The following is a 22,921-nucleotide window of genomic DNA, read 5'->3' as shown; positions in this document are numbered from 1 at the left end:
CTTAGTCCCACCTGCCTGCACTCATACCATAACCCTCCATTCCCTTCTCATCCATATGCCTATCCAATTTATTTTTAAATGATACCAATGAACCTGCCTCCACCACTTCCACTGGAAGCTCATTCCACACCGCTACCACTCTCAAAGGAATTTAAGAAGGAACTGCAGATGCTGGAAAATTGAAGGTGGACAAAAGTGCTGGAGAAACTCAGCGGGTGCAGCAGCATCTATGGAGCGAAGGAAATAGGCATCGTTTCGGCCCGAAACGTTGCCTATTTCCTTCGCTCCATAGATGCTGCTGCACCCGCTGAGTTTCTCCAGCACTTTTGTCTACCAGAGATATATACCAAAGGAAGGTATTTTATAAGGCAGAAGGCAGGGGAGACTGCAAAGGTGAATGGAGACGAGCTGAAGTTGTGCCATTCTTTTCTTTAGAGCGTGCTGGGGACACAGGACCTGGGCCAGGTGCACTTTGAGCCCATCAAGGACAAGCTGGGCAATGTTTTGATCCTCACGGTCAAGGAGCTGCTGCCGTCGCAAGCGCTGGACAATGTCCGGTGGATCCCACTGTCCAAGCTTCACAACTATCGGAAATCCGTGTCTGCCCTTGACTGTCTCACCGCACTGGACATACTGCTCATGACCATGAAGGTACTTGGAAAGGGTCTCACAAACTCTGTCTACTGCCTCACTCTATTCCATCACTCCCCCCCGTATGCCCCCGTCCCACTTAGGAAACCTGAACGGAAACCTCTGGAGACTTTGTGCCCCACCCAAGGTTTCCGCGCGGTTCCCGGAGGTTTTTGTCAGTCTCCCTACCTGCTTCCACTGCCTGCAACCTCCGGCAACCACCTGCAACCTCCGGCAACCACCTGCAACCTTCGGGAACCGCACGGAAACCTTGGGTGGGGCGTAAAGTCTCCAGAGGTTTCCGTTCAGGTTTCCCAAGTGGGACAGGGGCATTACTATATATATCCTTCTTCCCCACTTAGAGACCTTCATTATTCTCCCACAATATCCCTGCTCGTTGCTTTGCTGAATAAATCATAGTTTCACCAAAAATATTTCTCAATTCCCTCTCAAAGAGTCCCTCGTTGATAACTCATTGTATTCTTTATGGTCCCACCATTACACTCCCCAGCACACTCCTCATTGTTCCCCACTCCATCTACCATCTCCCTCACCATATATTGCTCATTGCTTCTCACTACATTCATTATTACCCCCCCACTATCTCTGGGAATGTGTGGGATTCTCACTTCCCTGGATACAAATTGAGTATAGATTCCTGAAGGGCCTGTCCCACTTTCCCGAGTTATTCACCAATTCTCCCGAGTTTTCAAACGTGCAGAATGTCCGTAACGAGTCCGTGGATATATCGTAGTGGCTCCTTTTGCCAGCCGTGGGTACTCAGGGCTATTTTTTTACTCGTGGACATTTTTCATCATGCTGAAAAAACGTCCCGACTTACCTGATGCCCCGAGTACCTACGGCTGGCATAACGAGCCGCTACGATATATCCACGGACTCCAACGGACTCGTTACGAACATTCTGCGAGTTTGAAAACTTGGGAGAATTTGTGAATAACTCTGGGGAATTCGTGACTAACTCGGGAAAGTGGGACTGGCCCTCTCCTCTATTGGAATTGGATACATCTTTCACTGTCAGTGTGTGTGTGTGTGTGTGGGTACAGATTCCTCACTCCCATGGAATGTTTGGGCCCTGGACCATCGTTGACAGGGAATGGAAGAGTAATGAGCCCATCCTTGTTCAGATCAATATTAACTCAATCAGCCAAGCAGGACTGAGCAGATCAATTGCAACTTATCTTTTAATCACTTAGTGTTTCCACAGTTCCAGAAGGAACTCCTACCTTCCCTGTCAGGTTAAAATAGAGCCACATACCACCACAACGGGCTCCACAGCTCATCAAGTCAGCCCTGAACGTCAAATTTACCATCAATTCCTCCCAGATGCTACCACATACAAACTTACAAGGGACACTTGACAACAGTTAATTAATCTGCCAAACCACATAACCATATAACATATAACCATATAACAATTACAGCACGGAAACAGGCCATCTCGGCCCTACAAGTCCGTGCCGAACAATTTTTTTTCCCCTTAGTCCCACCTGCCTGCGCTCATACCATAACCCTCCATTCCCTTCTCATCCATATGCCTATCCAATTTATTTTTAAATGATACCAATGAACCTGCCTCCACCACTTCCACTGGAAGCTCATTCCACACTGCTACCACTCTCTGAGTAAAGAAGTTCCCCCTCATGTTACCCCTAAACTTCTGTCCCTTAATTCTGAAGTCATGTCCCCTTGTTTGAATCTTCACTATTCTCAAAGGGAAAAGCTTGTCCACATCAACTCTGTCTATCCCTCTCATCATTTTAAAGACCTCTATCAAGTCCCCCCTTAACCTTCTGCGCTCCAGAGAATAAAGACCTAACTTATTCAACCTATCTCTGTAACTTAGTTGTTGAAACCCAGGCAACATATCTTTGGGATTTGGGGGGGGGAGGGGAAGGAGCTTACACAGTTACAGGGAGAACATGCAAACTCCACTCCAATGTCAAGAGAAGTGAGGAACAAAGCCGGGTTGTTGGAGTTATGAGGCAGCCACACTGCCAGCTTTGCCGCTCCAACCTCCATCTCCACTCGAACACACAAACGATAATATGGTGTGAGGCATGACACAGCCACGATGACTCTTCATGTTTCCTCTCCAGGACAAACTAGAGTACCACCAGCGGAGCAGGCGGGCTTTGCCTGCAGGCCTCTACCTCGGCTACCTCAAACTCTGCAGCTCTGTGGACCAGATTAAAGTTCTCGTTCCGTACAGGGTCCCCAACATTCTCTGTCACACTAAGATACGGAACAACAGAAATGTGTCCAGGTAATTGGAATACTGGGATTTTCCTCTTTGTGTCCTCTTTCAGTTCTCTCCCCCTCATCCTTCAATCCCACTTTACTGATCCCACATCCTATCCCTGCCCTTCATCACTTTGTGTTTCTTTCATTCATTTTATGGTGCAGGAATTGTAGGCAAGGTTAGTGTTTATTACCCCTTCTTACTTGCCGTTGAGGAGGTGGTGATAAGCCCCATGTACGACTAAAACCCCTGTCTCACGGTGCGAGTTGATCCACGAGGTACCACGAGTTTAAAACAAATTTAACTCGTGGTAATCAGTTACAATTAACGTAGCGGGAACGTCGAAACTCGTGGACGCAACTTAGCGACTCGTGGCGCTAACGGCAGGTACCCGTGAAACTTGTTAACTCTTGGAAAAATTCAAACATGTTAAAAGTTTTCCACGAGTGAAATATACTGCTGAAGTTAAAAATTGAAACATTTAAACTCGTTTTAAGAACGTAGTGGCCCGTGCATTTGCCGTAGTGTCTCGTGAGTCTATCGTGGGAACTCTAAGACCTTCTCAAGGAGTTGCAGGGTTTAGTCCCAGTGATGGTGAAAGATTATCTTCATTTTCAAAAAGAAGACTCAAGGAACTGCAGGTAGTGGTTACAAAAAAAAGCACAAAGTGCTGGAGTAACTCAGAGGATCAGCAAGCATCACTGAAGGACATGCAAAAATGATGTTTCAGGGGTTGGGACTCTCCTTGGTCCAGACCCAAAACATCACCTATCCATGTTAGAAACATAGAAAATAGGTGCAGCAGGAGGCCATTCGGCCCTTCAAACCAGCACCGCCATTCATTGTGATCATGGCTGATCGTCCCCAATCAATAACCCGTGCCTGCCTTTTCCCCATATCCCTTGACACCACTAGCTTCTAGAGCTCTATCTAATTCTCTCTCAAATCCATCCAGTGACTTGGCCTCCACTGCCCTCTGTGGCAGGGAATTCCATAAATTCGCAACTCTGGGTGAAAAGGTATTTTCTCACCTCAGTCTTAAATGACCTCCCCTTTATTCTAAGACTGTGTGGCCCCTGGTTCTGGACTCGCCCAACACTGGGAACATTTTTCCTGCATCTAGCTTAGTCCAGTCCTTTTATAATTTTATATGTTTCTATAAGAACCCCCCCCTCATCCTTCTAAACTCCAGTGAATACAAGCCTAGTCTTTTCAATCTTTCCTCATATGACAGTCCCGCCATCCCAGGGATCAATCTCGTGAACCTACGCTGCACTGCCTCAATCACAAGGAAGGTCCTTCCTCAAATTAGGAGACCAAAACTGGACACAATACTCCAGATGTGGTCTCACCAGAGCCCTGTACTACTGCAGAAGAAACATTCTCCAGAAATGCTACCTGACCCGCTGAGTTACTTAATGTATTTTTAAATCAGTATGGTGTGTTGCTTGGTGGGGTGCCCTGTTGCTGCTGCTTTTTTCCATCTTGGTGGATGCTTCAGATTAGTCCAGGCGAATAACTGTACCACATTTTGTCGATTAAACACACTCCAGCCGGGTGCATCGTTCCATGGTGGAACTGATGTGCTTCAATAATGTGAGAACTAGATTCTGTACACTGTATCTTCCCCTGTTGTGCTTGAGTTTGACTTGACTGTATTTATGCATTGGTCTGTATGGAAGCATGCAAAACCATATATTCCACTGTACCTTTGTACACCTGACAATAATAAGCTTAAACCTGGTTGCTCTCCCAATTAAACAGGCTCTTTTGTCTTCAAAGACATTTGGGTTTTTTTCTTTTTCTTTTTTTCTTTCTTTTAAAAAAAACATATTTTATTAGTGTACTGGGTTTCAGCAACTAAGTTACAGAAAAAGGTTGAACAAGTTAGGGCTTTATTCTTTGGAGCGCAGAAGGTTAAGGGGGGACTTGATAGAGGTTTTTAAAATGATGAGAGGGATAGACAGAGTTGACGTGGAAAAGCTTTTCCCACTGAGAGTAGGGAAGATTCAAACAAGGGGACATGACATGAGAATTAAGGGACTGAAGTTTAGGGGTAACATGAGGGGGAACTTCTTTACTCAGAGAGTGGTAGCTGTGTGGAATGAGCTGCCAGTGAAGGTGGTGGAGGCAGGTTCGTTTTTATCATTTAAAAATAAATTGGATAGTTATATGGATGGGAAGGGAATGGAAGTTATGGTCTGAGCGCAGGTATATGGGACTAGGGGAGATTATGTGTTCGGCACGGACTAGAAGGGTCGAGATGGCCTGTTTCCGTGCTGTAATTGTTATATGGTTATATGGTACAATAGTGTACAATAGTATAGACCGTGGCGTATGTCAACATACAATTAATGTACATCTTCTATTTTCAATTTAACAAAGAAAAGTAGAACAAGAGAGAAAGAGCGAGACTGAAAGAAATAGTGATTTGTAAACCCCTAGACTAGCAGATAATGCAGTCCAGGAGTGAACGAGTAAAAGCCTACAGAATAGTAAGAAGACAAAAACCAAAAATAATTAAAAAAAAGAAAAAAAGAGCCCCTTGTGTTGATATACCTGCTTCATTTCTCACCACACCCATCACCCTGTTCGTGAATCAGTTTAATTCCAGAGTTGTGTTGCACCAGACTATACTTGTAATGAATCAATAAAAAGGAGACCATATCTTTAAAAATTGCTCCGATTTTCCTGCTAAGACGAGTCTCATATCTTAAAGAGACTTATGTTTTCTTAAGTGTTTCTGACTTCTGCTCCACAATCCCATTAGACAGTAACTGGTAAGAGCTTCCCAACCAAGCCTCCTTTCGTGGGATGCCAGCTCTCCAGGTTTGCCAGGAATCTCCAGCAAGTGAGAATTAATCCCCGTGATGTGGCTTTCAGTAACCCTGGGGAAAAATTAGTGTGATTTTGTACAATTATTTATTTTCTTGGGAGTACATGAAACTCACTTTGTTTGGCAATGAGATCTGTTTGGCTCCAGTTAAATATCATCCACCCAGGAATGAAGGATATGGATTGTTTCTGTTTAGGATGAAGGAGGAATGATGCATCTTTAGATGCACATGTTGAGAAAACAGGTTGGTTAATGGAATGGGTTATGTAATTATGTTTTTTGTTGCTAACTGAGCCTATGTGCCTGTGATGCTGCTGCAAACAAGATATTCATTGTACATATTAATACGTACAATAGCTTGTATGCTTAAGCATGTGATAATAAACTCAATTTGCCTTAATATCTCCAAAGGTAGGGGGCCAGACAGTGTAGTGTTTTGTAGCACAATGAACTGCAGATGCTGGAATCTTGAGGAAAATACAAATTGCTGGAGTAGCTCAGTGGATCAGACAGTATCTGTGGAGGGAATAGAAAGGCAACGTTTCAAGTCGGGACCTTTCTTCAGAAGGTCTAAAGAAGGGTCCCAATCCAAAACGTTACCTATCCATTCCCAACACAGGAACTGCCTGACCTGCTGAGTTACTCCAGCACTTTGTGTTTTGCTCCAGTATTATGTAGCAGTCCAGGAGATTTAAGAAGATCTTATGGGAAATACTATTAACTGCACGATAACAGGACAGTTCCCGATGTTCCCGATAACAGGAATGTTCCCGATATTGGGGGAGTCCAGAACCAGGGGCCACACACAGTTTAAGAATAAGGGGTAAGCCATTTAGAACGGAGATGAGGAAACACTTTTTCTCACAGAGAGTGGCGAGTCTATGGAATTCTCTGCCTCAGAGGGCGGTGGAGGCAGGTTCTCTGGATGCTTTTAAGAGAGAGCTAGATAGGGCTCTTAAAAATAGCGGAGTCAGGGGATATGGGGAGAAGGCAGGAACGGGGTACTGATTGGGGATGATCAGCCATGATCACATTGAATGGCGGTGCTGGCTCGAAGGGCCGAATGGCCTAACTCCTGCACCTATTGTCTATTGTCTATTGACAGGAGACGACAGCAAATCAGTAAAAGGTAACTGCAGTTGCTCTCAGGAACATTTTATACAGACTGATTGATATGTGGAAGAGGTCAGGGACAGATGTAAGATTGACAGGGACCTAATCACTGGAATCAATTAAGAAGCAATGGATGTTTCCCCAGGGAAATCTCGTGTCATTGTGGTTGAATGAACCAAGTCTTATTTAATGACTTTCTTTATCCATAATTGTTGTTGCCTGTGTTCTATGACACTACTTGTTCTTCTGCTGCGATCTGTCTTTCTTATAGTTGTTCACTTACTGTGTCGGATGATAAACTTTTGTGTATATTTCTTCCTGCCATTAATTAGCAGTTTTCGGACAAACTGCCCCAGGCAATCTTCACCCAGGCAGAAAGTCTTCTCCCAGACCCGAGCAATCTTAAGGGCCTGTCCCACTGCACGAGCTAATTCAAGAGCTCTCCCGAGTTTAGAAAAAAAATCAAACTCGTGGTAAGCACGTAGAATGTACGTAGCGGGTACGTCGGAGCTCGGGGACGATCCTTAACGGCTCGTAACGTTAACGGCAGGTACTCGGGAAATGCGGTAAGCTCGTGAAGACTGGTGAAGATTTTTTCAACATGTTGAAAAATGTCCACGAGAGCCCCGAGTACCTACGAGCGGCCATTACCGTAATTCTCCGAGTTCGAATCAAGGGCAAACTCGGGAGAACTCTTGAATCAGCTCGTACAGTGGGACAGGCCCCTTAACCCTGACTTATCCACAGTGACCATCTTACAACCTGAATCCTTAACCTCCAATTTCTCCACACAAATGGAAATGTTTTCTTAGCGCTCATGTTGACAAACCCCATCATTTTGAAGTCCTCTATTAATTTGCCCCTTTTTCAAAGGAAAAAGACTCATCCTATCCTGATGTATGTATAATCCACACTATTCCTGGTGTTTACCCTACCTTCTAGGCCCCTTTCACAAAATGACAACCTGATCCTGACACAGTCATCTCACTGTGGTCGAAACAAAGTTCAGTACTGCTTGTATAACTTCTTAATTCACTGCCTGGAGAAATAAATATTAGTTGGTTCCTCCCGCATCCTTATGCCCCTGTCCCACTTAGGAAACCTGAACGGAAACCTCTGGAGACTTTGCGCCCCACCCAAGGTTTCTGTGTGGTTCCCAGAGGTTTTTGTCAATCTCCCTACCTGCTTCCACTACCTGCAACCACCTGCAACCTCCGGGAACCACACGGAACCCTTGGGTGGGGCGCAAAGTCTCCAGAGGTTTCCGTTCAGGTTTCCTAAGTGGGACAGGGGCATTGCTCACCTATCGTACAACTTTAGTGATCTATGCAGCAGCTAAGCTGATAACCTAGTGAAAATGCCCAGGCTTTGGCAGGGTGGGAAATGTTTCAGGGTGCCCATTGAAATTACAATCCTGATGGTAAAAACTAGCCATCACTAAAATCCCTCACCCTGTGCACTCAGCTGCATTGTTTAGAGGATGCATGAAGATAAACAGCCATACCAGCACAGGATCTAGCGAGGTCTCACGACATATCTCTAATATTCTGCAGGGAGGAGTGGGAGTGGCTGCAAAAGGTGTCGTCTCTGAATGATTCCATCGTCACTGAAGGGAACGCAGGGAGCCCGCAGTGCCATTTCCTAGCGGAAGTCCGCACAGCTGTGAAGAACCTCCTCGTGCAGGTGGATGTATCCCTCAGCCAGGTAACCTCATGTTATATATATTCCTCAAAATATCTCACAACACAGAAGGTGGACACTCAGTCCATTGAGTCCATGCCAGGTCTGAGAGTAATCCCATCCAATCCACTTTTCATTATTACCCATTAGAAACATAGAAACATAGAGAATAGGTGCAGGAGTAGGCCATTCGGCCCTTCGAGCCTGCACCGCCATTCAATATGATCATGGCTGATCATCCAAATTAAATTGTCCGTCTAAGTTCACCTGATAGTCTCTGGACCTGATTTTTTCTTGGATGACCTTGGGTGACCAAAAGAGGCACATTCACTGGAGGTCAGGTCTTCCATATCAGCATCCAAGGGGGGGGGGGAGTGACTGATAATCACCGAGGTACAGAGTTAAGTAATGTAACAGCCGCAGGGAAGAAGCTGTTCCTGGACCTGCTGGTCCGACAACGGAGAGACCTGTAGCTCCTCCCGGATGGTAGGAGGGTAAACAGTCCATGGTTGGAGTGAGAGCAGTCCTTGACGATGCTGAGCGCCCTTCGCAAACATCGCTTGCTTTGGACAGACTCAATGGAGGGGAGCGAGGAACCGGTGATGCGTTGGGCAGTTTTCACCACCCTCTGCAGTGCTTTCTGGTCGGAGACAGAGCAGTTGCCGTACCATACTGTGATACAGTTGGTAAGGATGCTCTCGATGGTGCAGCGGTAGAAGTTCACCAGAATCTGAGGAGACAGATGGTCCTTCTTCAGTCTCCTCAGGAAGAAGAGACGCTGGTGAGCCTTCTTGACCATTAGACATACCTGATGGGGGTATAGCAGTGGTCAATAATGCTAGCACCAAGTGTAAGGCACAAGACAAGCTTATGGTATACAATACAATACAATACAATACAATACAATACCGCATATTGTCATTTGAACCTCAAATGAAGTTCAAACAAAATTTGGTTTCTGCAGTCATACAACAAGAAAAGAACCAAGACACACACCCAACACAATTTACACAAACATCCATCACAGTGAGTCTCCTCTTCACTGTGATGGAAGGCAAAGTCTTGTCTCTCCCCTGCTCCCTCCATTCTTCTCCCGATGTCAAAGTCATATCGGGACAAGTTGAATATCCGGACAATCGTGCTAGTGTTGACTCACGGTGCAGATAACCAGCATCAATCTATTTCCAAAGCTGAGCCAATATTACATTGAGTTTCTGGATTATTATGTTACTTATTTCATATATCAGCTATGTCTCATTATTCAACTCTTGAAGCTGGGTTCACAGTGAAATCGCAAAGAGAACTCTAGCTTTAATTTTTGGATGAAGAAGGACAACTTCAGTCCAAACTATTTAAAGAGAGAGCAAGAATCAAATGTATTTTCTTTTCTCCAGGCTGTGGATTTTCGCTTGTACACGCAGGAAGTTCTGGAGTTTGGAGATAAGGTCTCCTTCCTCTTGTTGCTTCCTCCCATAGATGATGTGTGCTCAGCCCCAGGTCAGGATGGACACCCCTCGGGGTTTCTCACCCTGCCTCTTCAGATCTTCGAACTTGGTGAGTATGACTGTTTGATTACAAACAAGAAGAGGTTGGGCAGCTCCTCAAGTCATCCATTGTCATGATCAATCTGTGATCAATAATTGATCACCCTGTACGTGGAACTCAACTCTCCTCACCTTTTAGTCGTTACATTTCACACTGCCTGCTGGGCAGAAAGTTTTTATATAAACTGATCATGTGTTTTGGCTCGGTATCTTGTGACCATGGGTACATCAATCTTGTGTTTTAATTTCATCCCCAAGTCTTGGCATCATGTTCAGCACAGACATTGTGGGCCGAAGGGCCAGCTCCTGCTCCTACATTTTTAATGTTCCACGTACGCTCCTTCCTCCCTGCCATTGTGTACAACCATCCAACTGGGACAGAATAAGTCCTGGCTGCCTAAATGCACACCCCCTTCGCAATCCCACCCCCTACCCACTCCCACCAGATCCCTATCCTTCGGAAGGATTCCCGCTCCAAACATCTCTCAGCCCTCGGGCTCCTCCTCCTCCTTTTTCCTTTCTTCTCCCCGCCATCCCCCATCAGTCTGAAGAAGGGTTTCGGCCCGAAACGTCGCCTATTTCCTTCGCTCCATAGATGCTGCTGCACCCGCTGAGTTTCTCCAGCACTTTTGTGTACCTTCGATTTTCCAGCATCTGCAGTTCCTTCTTAAACACATGGTATTGCCGTCTACTCCTGACTGCTCCACTCATGAAGAGAAGTAAAGCCTGTCAAACAAACGGGGGATAGAGAAAAAATGCTGGAGAAACTCAGCAGGTGCAGCAGCATCTATGGAGCGAAGGAAATAGACAACGTTTTGGGCCGAAACCCTTCTTCAGACAAACAGGGGAACTGTCAGGACAAATAAGTCTGTAGCCTCCCTTTGAGCTGGTATTTTGTTGGCTCACATGCTTGATCAGTGGTGTTTTATCATTAATGTTTTATTATTATTAATGTTTAGTGTTTTATGAGCCATTCGTCACCGTCACTGTATGTCATGTTGTTACTTGTGGACGGAGCATCAAGGCAAATTCCTTGTATGTGAATACTTGGCCAATAAAAACTTACTTACTTGTTTAAGAAGGAACTGCAGATGCTGGAAAATCGAAGGTAGACAAAAATGTTGGAGAAACTCAGCGGGTGCAGCAGCATCTATGGAGCGAAGGAAATAGGCAACGTTTCGGGCCGAAACCCTTGGTTTCGGGCCGAAACGTTGCCTATTTCCTTCGCTCCATAGATGCTGCTGCACCCGCTGAGTTTCTCCGAAACTTACTTACTTACTTACTTAAACTACAAACAAGGATCTTCAGACAACCAAGGATCTCCTGTTCCCCACTCCCCTGCTCATATTATCCAACCCAGTGACTATCCAGGCTAATGGGTATCTATCTTGTCTCGGCTCGTTATAAGAACCTTAATGTCGTCAGAGTACACAAAATAATTTACTGTTTGCACATATTTATGCAGAATATGTTATTCTAAGCATTTACAATTGGTCATTGCAGTTCACTTCTGCACCTATGAACAAGATCTCTTTGCACAATACTGCCAGACCTCGATTTTATTGGAACTTGATTCTCTGCTGTCTCAACAAGCTTTGAGGGAAGCCATTGATAACATGGAACTGATTGAAGCAAAGGAGAAACATGGCCAGGTGACAGACCTTATTCAGGTAAAGATGCATTCAATATCAATAGACAACAGGTGCAGGAGTAGGCCATTTGGCCCTTCGAGCCAGCACCGCCATTCAATGTGATCATGTCTGATCATCCCCAATCAGTACCCCGTTCCTGCCTTCTCCCCATATCCCCTGACCCCGCTATTTTTAAGAGCCCTATCCAGCCCTCGAAAGCATCCAGAGAACTTGCCTCCACCTGAGGCAGGGAATTCCACAGACTCACCACTCTCTGTGAGAAAAAGTGTTTCCTCATCTCCGGTGTAAATGGCTTAAGGGCCTGTCCCACCAGCATGCGCCTGCATGCGGCAAGCGCGACCTAACGTGGTCGCTTGAGCCGTACGGCCTCGCGGGGCCGGTTCCACTTCGATCGCCGGAGCCGTATGGAGTTGTGCGGAGCTGGTCCCGACATCTCCGTAAAACTGACCCTGTTCAAAAATTCCGCGCGGCAACGGCCCGCCGGCCCGCAGCCGCATCAACGCCGTGTCACTCACTCGACCTCCACGCGGCTCCTGCTTCTGGTTTGGTCGCGCTTGCCGCATGCCGTACAGCGCAAACAACCACGTTAGGTCGCGCTTGCCGCATGCAGGTCGCATGCTCATGGTACAGGCCCTTTACTCCTTATTCTTAAACTCCTATTCTTATCCTGGCCCATCCTTTGATAAATTGTTGATAGTAAAGTAGGAAACTGACTTAAAATTGTTGAAGCTCTCCTTTTGCCTCCCCCCCCCCCCCCCCCCCCCCCCCCCCCCCCCCCGTCTATTCACCTTTCCTCTTAATCCTTCATGGTCTCGGACTCATTTGATGTCTGGAATGTGTAGACGGAGGAGGAGGAGGTGGAATCGAATATAATTACTACATTGAAGAGTAGTCCACGTAAATAAGCATGGCATAGAAGGAAAGATAAATTATATGGGCAAATGGGTTAGTCATATAGACATTTAGCAAGGAAGCAGGCCCTTCGGCCAATTTACCCATGCTAACTAATAAAAATTAATAGGCAGCTAGTCAGCATAGACATGGTCGGCGAAAATGGCAACTTCTGTGATGTATGACTCCATGACTTTCCTTCACTCTCTCCGTTATCGTCTTACCCTTACCCTTCCATCCTCCCAAACTTCTTCTCCTTCCCTGATAAGATATAGAAGCAGGCGTGGGCCTTTCAGTCCTTCGATCTTTTCTCCCATAGAGGGTCATCATGTCACTGCCACTCTCTGCACTAACCCCATCTTCTTTGATTCCCTTAATAACTAAACGTCTGCTGATCTCTCTTTCAACTATGCTAATTGACGACACCTCCACCGCTTTTCTAGTTGGAGAATTTCAAAGAGTCCCCACCCTCTGGATAAAGACATTTCTTCTCATCTCTGTCCAAAATGGCCGACCCTTTCCTTTGGGACTGCGAGCTTTTGTTCCAGACACACCAGCCAGTAGAAACATCAACCCTGCATCCACCATGTAAGAATTTACAATGAGATCACCACTTCTCCGGTTAAATTGCAGAGAGTACAGGCTCAGTTTGCTTCATCTCTCCTCAAAAAGGACAACAAATGCATTCCGTTGTCTCTGTACTGTACACTGACAATGACAATTAAAATTGAATCTGAATCTGAATCTGAAAGGACAACCCACTTCCCCAAATTCGAGGAAAAAGTCTGCGGCTCAGTTAGTTTTATCTCTCGTCATAGGACAACCATCCACCCACCTTTCCCCCAATTCTAGGACTCACTGTATTCCCTCTTGCAAGTATATCCTTCCTTGGATAGTGAGAGCAAGTTCAAGTTCAGGTTCAAGTGAGTTTATTGTCATGTGTCCCTGATAGGACAATGAAATTCTTGCTTTGCTTCAGCACAACAGAACATAATAATAATAATAATAATAATAATAATAATAATAACTTTATTTGTTAAGCACCTTAAAAACAACCAAAGCTAACCAAAGTGCTGTACAGAAAAAAGAAAACAAGCAAGACATCATAAAACAGGCAGAACAACAGAACATACAACTAACACGAGGCGCATAAATTACATACGATAAACCAAACAATAATTTAAAAAAAACACAAAACACGAGTACGAACAACGCAGCAAAACCAAGCAAATAAAGTTAATAAACAATTCAACACCTCACTGGTCTACAAAGGCCACGGAGAATAGATATGTCTTCAGGAGTGACTTAAAAACAGCTAGAGACATAGTAGGCATTGACTACAAAACAGATCAGTGTGTCCATATACCACAATATAAATATAAACAATATATAAACACATAAAGAAATAAACTGATAAAGTGCAAATAGCAGATAATGGGCCACCAATAATCAGAGTTTTGTGCGAGCCAGGTTTAATAGCCTGATGGCTGTGGGGAAGTAGCTATTCCTGAACCTGGTTGTTGCAGTCTTCAGGCTCCTGTACCTTCTACCTGAAGGTAGCAGGGAGATGAGTGTGTGGCCAGGATGGTGTGGGTCCTTGATGATACTGCCAGCCTTTTTGAGGAGTGACTGCAATAGATCCCCTCGATGGAAGGAAGGTCAGGGCCGATGATGGACTGGGCAGTGTTTACTACTTTTTGTAGTCTTTTCCTCTCCAGGGCGCTCAAGTTACCGAACCAAGCCACCGGTCAGCATGCTCTCTACTATGCACCTGTAGAAGTTAGAGAGAGTCCTCCTTGACAAAGCGACTCTCCGTAATCTTCTCTTGTATTTCCTCTTGCAATAAAGGCCATCTTAATATGTAATTCCTGATTGCTCCCACAAATCCTTTTCCTCATTTCTTCTGTCTCTCTGGCCCTCTTCCACCTTGTCCACTCCTGATGCCTTTCTCTCCCTATTCCACAGTATTTATAATAACAAACTGGAATTGTTTCAAATCTAGCAATTGGACGATAGTTGGAAGGAAGTCCGTTGGATCACAGACGTTCTGCAATATGCCCGATATCGCCAGCCTCCCACCGGGACCCCATTATCCTGGATCCTGGAGATCCCAAGCACAGTGGACAGTTGGAGAGCAAATACAGTCACAAACCTCCAGACCTCCGCTGATTCCTCTCCGGATTGTAAAGGCATGAAGAAGACTCTGGGTACGTGTTTTACAAAGATGCATTCGGGACTTAGTGCATGCTTAACTATCCTTCCTTCACATGGGCTTGTGCTGCATCTTTCCTCTCGGTCTTGGTCAACCCTATCCATAACTGTTCACGAACAATTCCAAAGCAATTCCAGAGGGCGGTGGAGGCAGGTTCTCTGGATGCTTTCAAGAGAGAGCTAGATAGGGCTCTTTAAAAATGGCGGAGTCAGGGGATGTGGGGAGAAGGCAGGAGTGGGGTCCTGATTGGGGATGATCAGCCATGATCACATTGAATGGCGGTGCTGGTTGGAAGGGCCGAATGGACTACTCCTGCACCTATTGTCCATTGTCTATTGTCATTGCCTCACCCGCTGAGTTACTCCAGCATTTTGTGTCTAGCTTCATGTCTGTATTAGTCTTTTCATAGAGAAATCCATCTCACTCCTGGATGCTATATACCATCTCCAGACCATCATTTCTTCTCAGATCTTTATCCAGTTCTCTTCTCTGAAGGTCATGACAATGTGGATTTTCCCCAGGTGTTCTAGTTACCTCATACATTCCAAAGACCCGCGGGTTGGTAGGTTATATAGACACTGTAATTTGCCCCTAGTGTGCAGGTGAATGGTAGAAACATAGAAAATAGGTGCAGGAGGAGGCCATTCGGCCCTTCGAGCCAGCACCGCCATTCATTGATCATGGCTGATCATCCCCAATCAATAGCCCGTGCCTGCCTTCTCCCCATACCCTTTGACTCCACTAGCCCCTAGAGCTCTATCTAACTCTCTCTTAAATCCATCCAGTGACGTGGCCTCCACTGCCCTCCGTGGCAGGGAATTCCATAAATTCACGACTCTCTGGGCGAAAAAGTTTTTTCTCACCTCAGTCTTAAATGACCTCCCCTTTATTCTAAAACTGTGGCCCCTGGTTCTGGACTCGCCCAACATTCATTGGGAACATTTTTCCTGCGTCTAGCTTGTCCAGTCCTTTTATAGAATTCGGGAAGAGATGATGAGAACGTGGGGAGAATTAAAAATGGGATGCATGTCGGGTTTAAGTGGGCTGTTGGTGGTAAGATGGACTCGTGGGGGCTGACGGGTCTGTTTTTCGTGCTGCATGACCACATGACTAAAGTGGTTGTGAGCAGGGTGGTTTGGGGTTGGGTTTAATTTTACACTTAATTCTTTTTTTTCTTTTTTTTCCTTATTTTTTCCTTTTTTTGTGTTTTTTTCCTTTTTTTAAAAAATATATATATTTATTAGAAGTACAGAACATTACAATAATGCAAGCCAAATATAACTTATTACATTTATTCTACCACTTCATTTTTTAAGCTTTAAAAAGAAAAAAAAGTGAAGAAAGTAAAGAAAGTGAGAAAGAGTCTTGATATTGTGAATAAGTGATCGGAAAGAAAGACCCATTGAGCAGAGAGTTAGGGAAAAAAGTTAAGAAATAGGCCGTAGAAAAGAAAAAAGAGAAAAAGAAACAAAAGCTCTATTTCTCTGGTCTGCATTTATCGACTTAGTACAAGTATAAGGTGCAACTACTTTAAAAAGAAATGGTGTCAGGATCTGGTAAGGGGGGATGAAAAATACGAAGTTGGTATATCCCTTTCTGCTCGGTCTTCATAATAGAGCTTATATTACTCTTAATTGTGAGTGTTATAAATATCAGGTAACCACAAATAAATCAAATAGGATTTTAAGACAAAGGTATTTACCAAGAGTGATTAGAATGTAACGCAATACCTCTGAATGACCTTGAGAATTATGTTGTGTCTTGGGTCTATTTGTTTGTAATGTATGGCTGCAGAAACGGCATTTCGTTTGGACCTCAAGGGGTCCAAATCTATTAATATATAAAACTCAAATCCATCCGTCCGCCTGCAGTACGGATCCCTTCCTGCCTTTTGATTCGTTGACGGCTGCTCCTTCCTATCAGCTTCCAACACACTTCGAAACAAAGTTGCAAGACAGGAACACTGAACTTTTCACTGCTGCAGCAGGCAGGGGAGGTGCAATTGAGGGAGGCAGGGGAGTGCTGGAAACTTACATTTGGCAACGGCTTCAGTTCCATTGGAGGAGACGGGTGCATGGTGGAATATTGGGTTGGGGGAATCACACCATTGGGGGAGCAGACCCAACGGGTCTGCACTTGGTCTAGTGACAATTAAATTGAATCTTGAATCTTGAATCTTGAATCTTGAGAAACGTGTGGGGGAAACTGGATTAACGGGAGAGGCCGAAAGGAGTGGAATGGAAGCAGAGAATATAAAATGAAAGGGACAGCATTGGGCAGTTAGGCATGTTTCTGACATGTGGATTTTGTGAAATTCTACAGAACTATCACCGTTTCTATCTTCACTTTCTGTAGGTTGCAAAGAAATCCTGGATGAAGATGACGTGTTCTTGCCTATGGAAAGAGACTGTGATTCCAAGCAGGTCCACACTCCCAAACAGCTGGATCCAGTGTGGTCCGTAGCCAGAGAGGACCATCACTGGGGCACAGAGAATGCGAGAGACACAGACTGTACAAAGCCCCAGACGCACTGCGCTCTCCGCGGTGAACAGCACAGACACGGGAAGGCTGACAAAGAGTACTTTCGGACACGGAGTCTGGACCTCAAAGACCGGGCCGTCAAGGAAGACATCTCTTGCAAGTTCTGGTCACAGCCAACATCAGTGGATGAAAACACGGAGCGGTCTGATCTCGAAGAACCCGACCCTTTCACGATTGAAGCTGTCCAACGCATGCATCTACCTGAATATAGTTTGGTGGAGTGGATCAGAGAGTCCCAGGACACCTAAGCATTCTGTTACCTTAAAACTGAACCAACTGCTCAGATGTAAAATATCCCACCTCTGATTAGAGTCACACAGTATCTCTGAGATATTTTCAAGTGGCCACTGAGTTAGGAACTCGCTTTGTTCTATGAGGAAGGACATACAGGACATCCCAAAGCAGTTTACAGCTAATGAGACACTTTTGAGCTATAGTCGCTGTTGTAATGGAGGCAATGCCGTGACAGTTTACGCACAACAAGATCACATGAGATGATAACAACCAGAGAACATGATTGTCGATTGAATGATAAAGGGGAAACTCCCCTTCTCTTCTTCAAAAGTTTCTTCTTCAAATGCAATCTTTTATGTCTAGCGTTGTGAGCAGCCAGAGCCCCAGTTAACATTTGATCTCAAAGGCAGCAGCTGTGATTCTCCAGCATTCCCTCAGTGCTGCCTGCCCCCATACAATTACTGACATTCATAAGAAAAGAATGGGGGCATTCAGCCCATCATGAATGTACGTGTTGGTTGAAGCAGGGTTTAACCAGGTGAATCCTCCTCTCTACCTCTTCAACCAAACCATTGTTGGGCACAACAGTGTCTGGGTAGATCCTTAATGTGATGAGAGTTGTTGCCATTTTTATCTTGCTGGCAGTGAGCTCCAGACTCTCATCACATGCTGAATGAATAATAATCTCAACTGCCCTTCAAACCATTACCATTTCTTTAAAATGTTGATATTGACCTTTCACAGAACCGTAATCATAGCAAATTATAGCACCAAGAATCATTTGATTCATGTGTTCAAATTATTCCTGCAGCTCTGTCCTGGGTCCATGACCTTTGATTATTGTATTTCAAGTACGTATACAAGGATTTTTCAAAAATATGCTGAAGGTTTTGTCACTCTGTCAGTCATTGGGTTCGGGAACCTGCCACGCATAAGGTTCAAAGTCAAATCTCAATTCCCAATTACTACCCTTTACATTTCTTCGTTTTTGACTTCTTCTTCTTCCGTGTGGCGTGCACAGCCTAAAGTTGTTGGGACAACTTGTTCTATTTGATCTTTCGTTTGTGCACGTCGAGTTGATTGCATTAGTCGAAACAGGGCGGACCACGTGAAGGTTGCAATCTTCCACCCCAGTTTTTGACTTAAAAATAATAAAATGGCTCTCCAAAGACCAGCAAATTTAAAGTATACACATTCATATACACATGGTCCAACCGTTTTCATCTGGGGCTTGGTACTTGATCCGATCTTCCAGCTAAAATGCTTCCCACTGCCCTGACATTGACTCACCTTTAAGTGGCAATTTGCAGTCAGCGTTCGGTGATGCCCATCACAGCCAATAGGGCAGTTCTGTCCTGGTCTTTTTCTAACATTGTGCTTAGGAGCCCTAGTGAGACCACACCTGGAGTCTTGTGTGCAGTTTGGGTCCCCTAATTTGAGGAAGAACATCCTTCCTATTGAGGGAGTGCAGCGTAGGTTTACAAGGTTAATTCCCGGGATGGCGGGACTGTCATATGCTGAGAGAATGGAGCAGCTGGTCTTATACACTCTGGAGTTTAGAAGGATGAGAGGCAATCTCATTGAAACATATAAGGGCTTTGGACATGCTAGAGGCAGGAAACATGTTCCTCATGTTGGGGGAGTCCAGAACCAGGGCCACAGTTTAAGAATAAGGAGTAAGCAATTTAGAACGGAGACGAGGAAACACGTTTTCTCACAGAGAGATGTGATTCTGTGGAATTCTCTGCCTCAGAGGTCGGTGGAGGCAGGTTCTCTGGATGCTTTCAAGCGAGAGCTAGATAGGGCTTTTAAAAATAACGAAATCAGGGGATATGGGGAGAAGGCAGGAATGGGGTACTGATTGGGGATGATCAGCCATGATCACATTGAATGGCGGTGCTGGCTCGAAAGGCCAAATGGCCTACTCCTGCACCTATTGTCTATTGATAAGTTATGATCGCGATCAACTAAGTTGACCCATGCTGAGACCCTGTCCTTATGCCCAGTTTGATTCCGAAAAATTGTCTAAACCACCCTCTCTGTAGGTAAAAGGTTCCTATGGGCACATTTATCTGTTTTCATTGATATTGAAATGTTGACGGACCTTCTGGTTGCTCTTCTCCCTCCGACTGTTTTGTAACCAAAGGAACCATCGGCATATTCCTTTTTTTTTCTTCCCCCATAATGTTAATAACTTCTAAATATATATGAGGTGTTGCACTTTGGCATGTCAAACAGGGCAGGGCTTACACGGTAAATGGTAGTGCCTGTAGAAATAACCATATAACCATATAACAATTACAGCACGGAAACAGGCCATCTCGACCCTTCTAGTCCGTGCCGAACACGTAATCTCCCCTAGTCCCATATACCTGCGCTCAGACCATAACCCTCCATTCCCTTCCCATCCATATAACTATCCAATTTATTTTTAAATGATAAAAACGAACCTGCCTCCACCACCTTCACTGGAAGCTCATTCCACACAGCTACCACTCTCTGAGTAAAGAAGTTCCCCCTCATGTTACCCCTAAACTTCAGTCCCTTAATTCTCAAGTTTGAATCTTCCCTACTCTCGGTGGGAAAAGCTTTTCCACGTCAACTCTGTCTATCCCTCTCATCATTTTAAAAACCTCTATCAAGTCCCCCCTTAACCTTCTGCGCTCCAAAGAATAAAGCCCTATGTATGTTAATTTCATCAGTTATCCCTTTCGCAACAGTACCCGCCCAGTCTCAGGCTGTAGTTGAACAGAGAACGGCTCAAGAGACTTTCTTCCTCCCGGACAACTGAGCCAGCGGACATCATTGATTTTTTTGATTTTTTTTTAAGAAGGAACTGCAGATGCTGGAAAATCGAAGGTACACAAAAAAAGCTGGAGAAACTCAGCGGGTGCAGCAGCATCTATGGAGCGAAGGTTTCCTTCGCTCCATAGATGCTGCTGCACCCGCTGAGTTTCTCCAGCTTTTTTGTGTGACATCATTGATTTGTTTTTTATTTATTAGTACAGAGGATATAGCCAATGTTACGGAGGATGTAACCAATGTTAATAAGTATCACCCTTTACTGATTACTCTTGAGCTAAGAAGGCAGTGAAGAGTCAACAATATTGTGGAGAGTCTGGGCTTACATGTGTGCTAGACCAGGTAAGGTTGGCTGATTTCCTTTCTTGAAGAACATGAGTCAACTGGGCACTCTGTCACAATCTGCTGGTATCATGGTGACCATTACTGGGACTCGTTTTCATTCCACTAATTACATTAACGCCGCATTCATCTGCTGAGGTGGGATTCGAACTCGCGTCTCCAGATCGATGATCCAGAAATCTTGACTGTGGCCCTGTAATTTAACACTACCATTGAATACAGGTGTGTTGCACTGATGTGTGCCTGTGTACAGATAATCAGATTGTGTACAGGTACTTAGCCATGAATCTTTCTCTTGCCTTTCAATAAAATCACGTCAACTTCATTTCTCCTATTATCCCCATATCTTTTGGTTCCTGTGTTGTCCACAATTCTGTATTTCTCGAAAGGACTTAGGAAAATCAATTTGTGTTTTATAACAAGATGCAAAAGGACTGCAGATGGAAACCTGAAAAAAAGTAGGGTTAAGCAATGTCTTTGGAAAGAGAGTACACAATCTGGCTGAAGAACTGGTACAGGCGGTAGGGCTTCAGATAAAGGGACCTTCGAGACGTCTTCTGGGGCAGAAGTGACCTGTGCAAGAGGAGCAGTTTGCATCAGAACTGGAGGGGGACCAATACATATCCTTGTGGGGATAGACATAAAATGCTGGAGTAACTCAGAGGGCCAGGCATTATCTCTGGAGCCTGGAGATGTCTCCAATTGTGCCATATTCCCACCACATGAATACAGCCGGCAGCAGGATGTGAGAATCTTCCACAGCGATCCCACATCTCCTCCATGTCACCAAACCAGGGGGTGATTAACAAAAAAAGACACGGGAAAGTTGGATGATCTGCAGGAAGATTGTTGGCGATGTTGGGGAAGTCCAGGGACAAGGGCCTCTCAGCTTAAGGATAAAGGGGAAATGTTTAAAACCGAGATGAGAAGAACAGGCTTTTTTTCACACAGAGAGTGGTGAATCTCTGGAACTCTCTGCCACAGAGGGTAGTGCAAGAGGAGCAGTTTCATTGGCTATATTTAACAGGGATATTAGATGTGGCCCTTGTGGCTAAGGGGATCAGGGGGTATGGGGAGAAGGCAGGTACGGGATACTGAGTTGGATGATCAGCCATGATCATATTGAATGGCGGTGCAGGCTCGAAGGGCCGAATGGCCTACTCCTGCACCTAATTTCTATGTTTCTATGTTTCCATGTTTCTATGAAATACGCAAATGCTCAAGCAAACCTTTTGACACAACATCACTGTTTTTATCAGTGATACTCGACAATCCAAATCTGAAGTTTGTGTCATTTACCATAAACCAGACGAAATTCAGAACTTGTGCATTGAGTTTGGCGCTAATGAAGCCAACTTTTTTCAGCTCAAAAATTCAACATTTTGGCGGTTTTTAACAGGTAGGAAAGTACACGTTTCTAGCATTAATAACATATACCGGAAGTGTCGGATGTCTTCCAGTTGGATTTAGCGGCACCGTGCGTCGAGCCCTATGACATTTCGTTGTCTCTGTACTGTACACTGACAATGACAATTAAAATTGAATCTGAATCTGATGACCCAGTGACCTTTCGTGCAACCCCCCTATACTAAATACCTACCCCGGTCCTGGGTGCATTCAACCCCCGCGGTCGAGGAAACCCCCGCCGGTGCCGCTGCTCCTGTTCCAGGGACTCTCACTCACTCACTCACACTCACCGTGGCGGGGCATCCCCGGTTGTGAGTTCCCTCCCGCCTGTGATCCGAGCAGCGCCGGCCCCACGGTGACTGATCCTGGGCGGCGCGGCTGCCGCTGGCTCGTTGCTTCATCTCCAGCCGGTCGCGGCTGCCGGGGGCCGGGCTGTAGTTGTCCCCCAGGCCCGGGGGGTTGAGGCAGCGCAGCACACGGCCAGCCCGGCCAGCAGCAGCACGGCGCCGCAGAACTGCAGCAGCCCGCCGAAGCGCCACGGGTCCCCGGCCGGGCTGAACTGCAGACTCTGCCCGGGCCCCGCAGCCTGCATGTCCGGCTACAGCAACGACTCGAAGTCATTGCAATCCTCGCTGATGGTGGAAACGGGAAGATGGGAGAGCAGTCAACTGACAACAAAACAGGCAGAGATGCTGCCCGACCCGCTGAGTTATTCCTGCATTTGTGTTTAAGAAGGAACTGCAGATGCTGGAAAGTCGAAGGTAGACAAAAGTGCTG

The 22,921-nt window shown here is 45.4% G+C and overlaps 1 protein-coding gene across 1 annotated transcript in view; it reads left to right on the top strand.

Moving 5' to 3' along the window:
* LOC129713708 (ankyrin repeat and fibronectin type-III domain-containing protein 1-like) overlaps positions 1–20,486 on the top strand; it is a 90,839-nt gene extending 70,353 nt beyond the window's left edge. Inside the window, exons 13-19 of the mRNA XM_055662959.1 lie at positions 436–651; positions 2,748–2,914; positions 8,393–8,543; positions 9,914–10,073; positions 11,567–11,733; positions 14,609–14,813; positions 17,174–20,486. Of these exons, the coding sequence (XP_055518934.1) occupies positions 436–651; positions 2,748–2,914; positions 8,393–8,543; positions 9,914–10,073; positions 11,567–11,733; positions 14,609–14,813; positions 17,174–17,607 (1,500 nt within the window). The 3' untranslated portion in view covers positions 17,608–20,486. The remainder of the gene's footprint in view (positions 1–435; positions 652–2,747; positions 2,915–8,392; positions 8,544–9,913; positions 10,074–11,566; positions 11,734–14,608; positions 14,814–17,173) is intronic.
* Positions 20,487–22,921: the final 2,435 nt, after the last annotated feature.

This window comes from Leucoraja erinacea, chromosome 37, assembly GCF_028641065.1.
Source record: "Leucoraja erinacea ecotype New England chromosome 37, Leri_hhj_1, whole genome shotgun sequence".
Taxonomy (NCBI): domain Eukaryota; kingdom Metazoa; phylum Chordata; class Chondrichthyes; order Rajiformes; family Rajidae; genus Leucoraja; species Leucoraja erinaceus.
This window is presented reverse-complemented; position numbering and strand designations above follow the sequence as displayed.